The 3,232-nt window shown below is 44.1% G+C and overlaps 1 protein-coding gene across 1 annotated transcript in view; it reads right to left on the reverse strand.

The window, feature by feature from the left end:
• Window positions 1–3,232, reverse strand: part of DHRSX (dehydrogenase/reductase (SDR family) X-linked) — a 130,182-nt gene that overhangs the window by 64,786 nt on the left and 62,164 nt on the right. Inside the window, exon 3 of the mRNA XM_006876269.1 lies at window positions 180–248. Within this exon, the coding sequence (XP_006876331.1) occupies window positions 180–248 (69 nt within the window). The remainder of the gene's footprint in view (window positions 1–179; window positions 249–3,232) is intronic.

Genomic DNA, 3,232 nt, shown 5'->3' on the forward strand with positions numbered 1-3,232 from the left:
TGATACAACCATCCCCTTCTGACTCTCATGGGGAACAGGAATCCCCCAGAGAAAAGCATCACAAACACACTCACCATCAGCGGCCCCCATCCCCTTGTCTGCAAGTCTGGATGTGAATCCTGAGCCCCACCTCCAAGTGTGTCTCCCAAAAGAAAGATCCTTTGACTATCAGACAATACCTTTGTCATTCAGCGTTTCCTCTTGGAGCTTCTTGACAACCTCTTGAGATTTTCCTTCATTGTTTCCAACTAAAAGAAAGAGAAAAGATAAATTGACTCATCCACGTTACCTACATTGTTAAGAGTTGATTCTGACTCATGTGCCCTTATATATGGTTTCCGAGGCTATAAATCTTTTGGGGAGCAGAAAAACGTCTTCTTTTTCCCGTAGAGCGACTTAGAGATTCAAACTGCTGACCTTGTGGTTAGCAGGGCAGTTCACAGTCCACTACACCATGAGGGCTCCTTACACACACACACATATATAGTGTTGTTAAGTGCTGACCAGTTGGTTCCAACTCATAGCAACCCTGTAGCAGGTTTCCAAGGAGTGGCTCAGGGATTTGAACCACTCAGCTTGCAGGTAGTAATCCCGTGCTTATCCTCAGAAAAAGTCTCCATGATTAGGAAGGAAAAATATATCTCTGTACGATGTTGAATCATGTCTCCCCAAAAATACATGTTGAATGAGGAACCAAGACTAAACAGTCTGTGTGGGACAATTTGCCCGTGACTACAGACTGCAAAGCCATTTGAACTGCAAGGTCAGTGGTTCAAGGTCACCAGCTGCTCCTTGGAAACTCTATGCAGGGTCTCCATGGGTCGGAGTTGACTCAACAGTACTTAACAACAACAAGTAATCTAAGGCCTCCTAGTGGCATCATGGGTTAAGCACTGGACAGCTAACTGAAGAGTCAGCAGTTCGAGCCCACCAGTCACTCCTCAGGACAAAGATGAGTCTGTCTGTCCCTGGAATGATACTAAGTTGCGGTCTGCTCCTGGAAAGATATTATGTTGCTTTTTAATGCGGTCCAGTCAGTTCTGACCCACAGTGACCCTGTACAGTGTTTCCAAAGAGCACCTGCTGACCTTGAACTGCCGACCTTGCGGTTCAAACTGACCTTGCAGTCCAGTGCATTATCCTACAGGGCCACACCAGGACTCCAGGGAGGGAGGGTTATTCTGCCCTAATAGCAGCAAGTTGACTTTTTCATTGTATATATTAAAAGGAGTCCTGTTGATTCACTGTCTACCCACTCAACTGTTTACTGCAAGGACGGTGGTTCGAACCCACCAGCTGCTCCTCAAGAGAACCATGTGGTTGTCTGCTACCATGAAGATTTGCAGCCTCAGACTCCCTGTAAGAGAGTTCTACTCTGCCCTGCTAAGAGTCGGAACTCAGTCAACAACACTGGGTTTGGTATTTTGGTTGATATGAACCTAAAGGTTGGCGGTTTGATCTCATCCAGCATTGCTGCAGAAGAAAGTCCTGGCAAACTATGTCCGTAGGAGAAGAGTAGAGAGTGGGATCCTACCCAGAGAAGCAGTGATGCCAGAGATGGAGACAGACAATAATGTGGAGAGATGGAGCAGCTGGGGACTTTAGAAACAGAGAGAGAGGAGCTGTGTGCTGACGACTGGGGGGCAGGCTTGCAGGGTATACCCTTTGGTTGGTTGATGATGCATAGAGGGGATTGTAACCATGGCAATGAAATGATATAAAACAGGATGAATGTAAAGCTAATGTTCTCCCATGTAAACTATCACAAAATTCACAATAAAACATCAAAAAAAAAAAAACTATATGCCTAAAATGACAGTCACAAAACCCCTACAGAGCACTTCTACTTGGTCACATGAAGGGTGGGGCACAGGGGGGCACCTCTAGTTGGAATCACAGGCTACCTATAAAAACAACAACATGTGCATGGGTGGGATCCTGTTAGTAAACAGGAGTTTTTTAAAGTTTTTATTGTGAATTGAGTGATAGTTTACATGGGAGAACACTGGTTTTACACTCATCCTATTGTATTTTGTATCATTGCAATGATTACAATCTCCTCCATGCATCATCATTCAACAGTATTTGCTTCTATTCCCCCCCTTTTTTTCGGGGGGTGTACATAAAAACACTCAGGAATATATAATGATTTAAACAACCAAAGGGCACATTCTACAAGCCTGCCTCCTGGCTTCCAGCTCTCAGTCCGTCTCTTTCCATGAGTCTAGAGTCCTCAGCTGCTCACTCTCTCCGTGTCCTCATCTCTGCCTCCATCTCTGGTGTCACTGCTTCTCTGGATAGGGTCCCACATTCCATTTACACTCTTCTCCCTTGATGGTCCTAGGGTCCTCTGTTCCTGGACTATAACTACTCCCCCGTTTTTGTTACAAAACTTCTACCTTTACACTTGTGACCATGGCAGTTAGTCATGACAACAATTACTCACGATTGAATCCTAAGAATCTTATCCCCATCTCCTTTCACCAGACCCGTCTAGACAAGATGAAAACTATTCAGTGGGGACTCTCCCGTCCCCCGCACACTCTGAAATGTAAACAAGGTTTTCTTTGCTGTGTTACTTAGATCGTACGTGAATTGGGTGTTTCCTAAATCTAATCATTTCTGAGTGGTGAAAACAGCAGATTAGACACACACAAAGGAAGACAGAGGTCCTATAAGGACTGTCTACAAACCCAAGAGCCAAGGATCGCCCTGGGTTACCCACAAGGAAGGAACCAACAAACGATAGCACTCTGGTTTGGACTTGTAACTTGTTGAACGGTGAGAAAATAAATTTCTTTTCTTCAAAGCTGCCCACGTGTTATTATTTTTGCTATAGTAGCCCCAGGAGACTGAGACATTTCTTTCAAGTTTAATTTCACTGACAGAACAATGTCTGCTGTTACAGTCTATCAATTTAAGACACATTTTCTTTAGCCTGGACTGGCAAAGGAAAAATATATGAAGTTATTTCCATCCCTCCTCTGTCAGGGTGATGCCGTAATGCCAGGAGTTCTGACACCGGTATTTCAAATGTCAGATGGATCGTGGCTAAAAAAAATAAAATAAAATGCCAGAAAGATGTCTAGCTGTGTTTTATTGACTATGTAAAGGTATTCTACTGTGTGGATCGTAATAAATTACAGAGAACACTAAGATGAATGGGAACTTCTGGACACTTAGTTATGCTCATGAGGAACCTGTACATAGACCAAGAGGCAGTCGTTGGAAG

The sequence above is a fragment of the Chrysochloris asiatica genome, unplaced genomic scaffold, assembly GCF_000296735.1.
Source record: "Chrysochloris asiatica unplaced genomic scaffold, ChrAsi1.0 scaffold00372, whole genome shotgun sequence".
NCBI classification, from domain to species: domain Eukaryota; kingdom Metazoa; phylum Chordata; class Mammalia; order Afrosoricida; family Chrysochloridae; genus Chrysochloris; species Chrysochloris asiatica.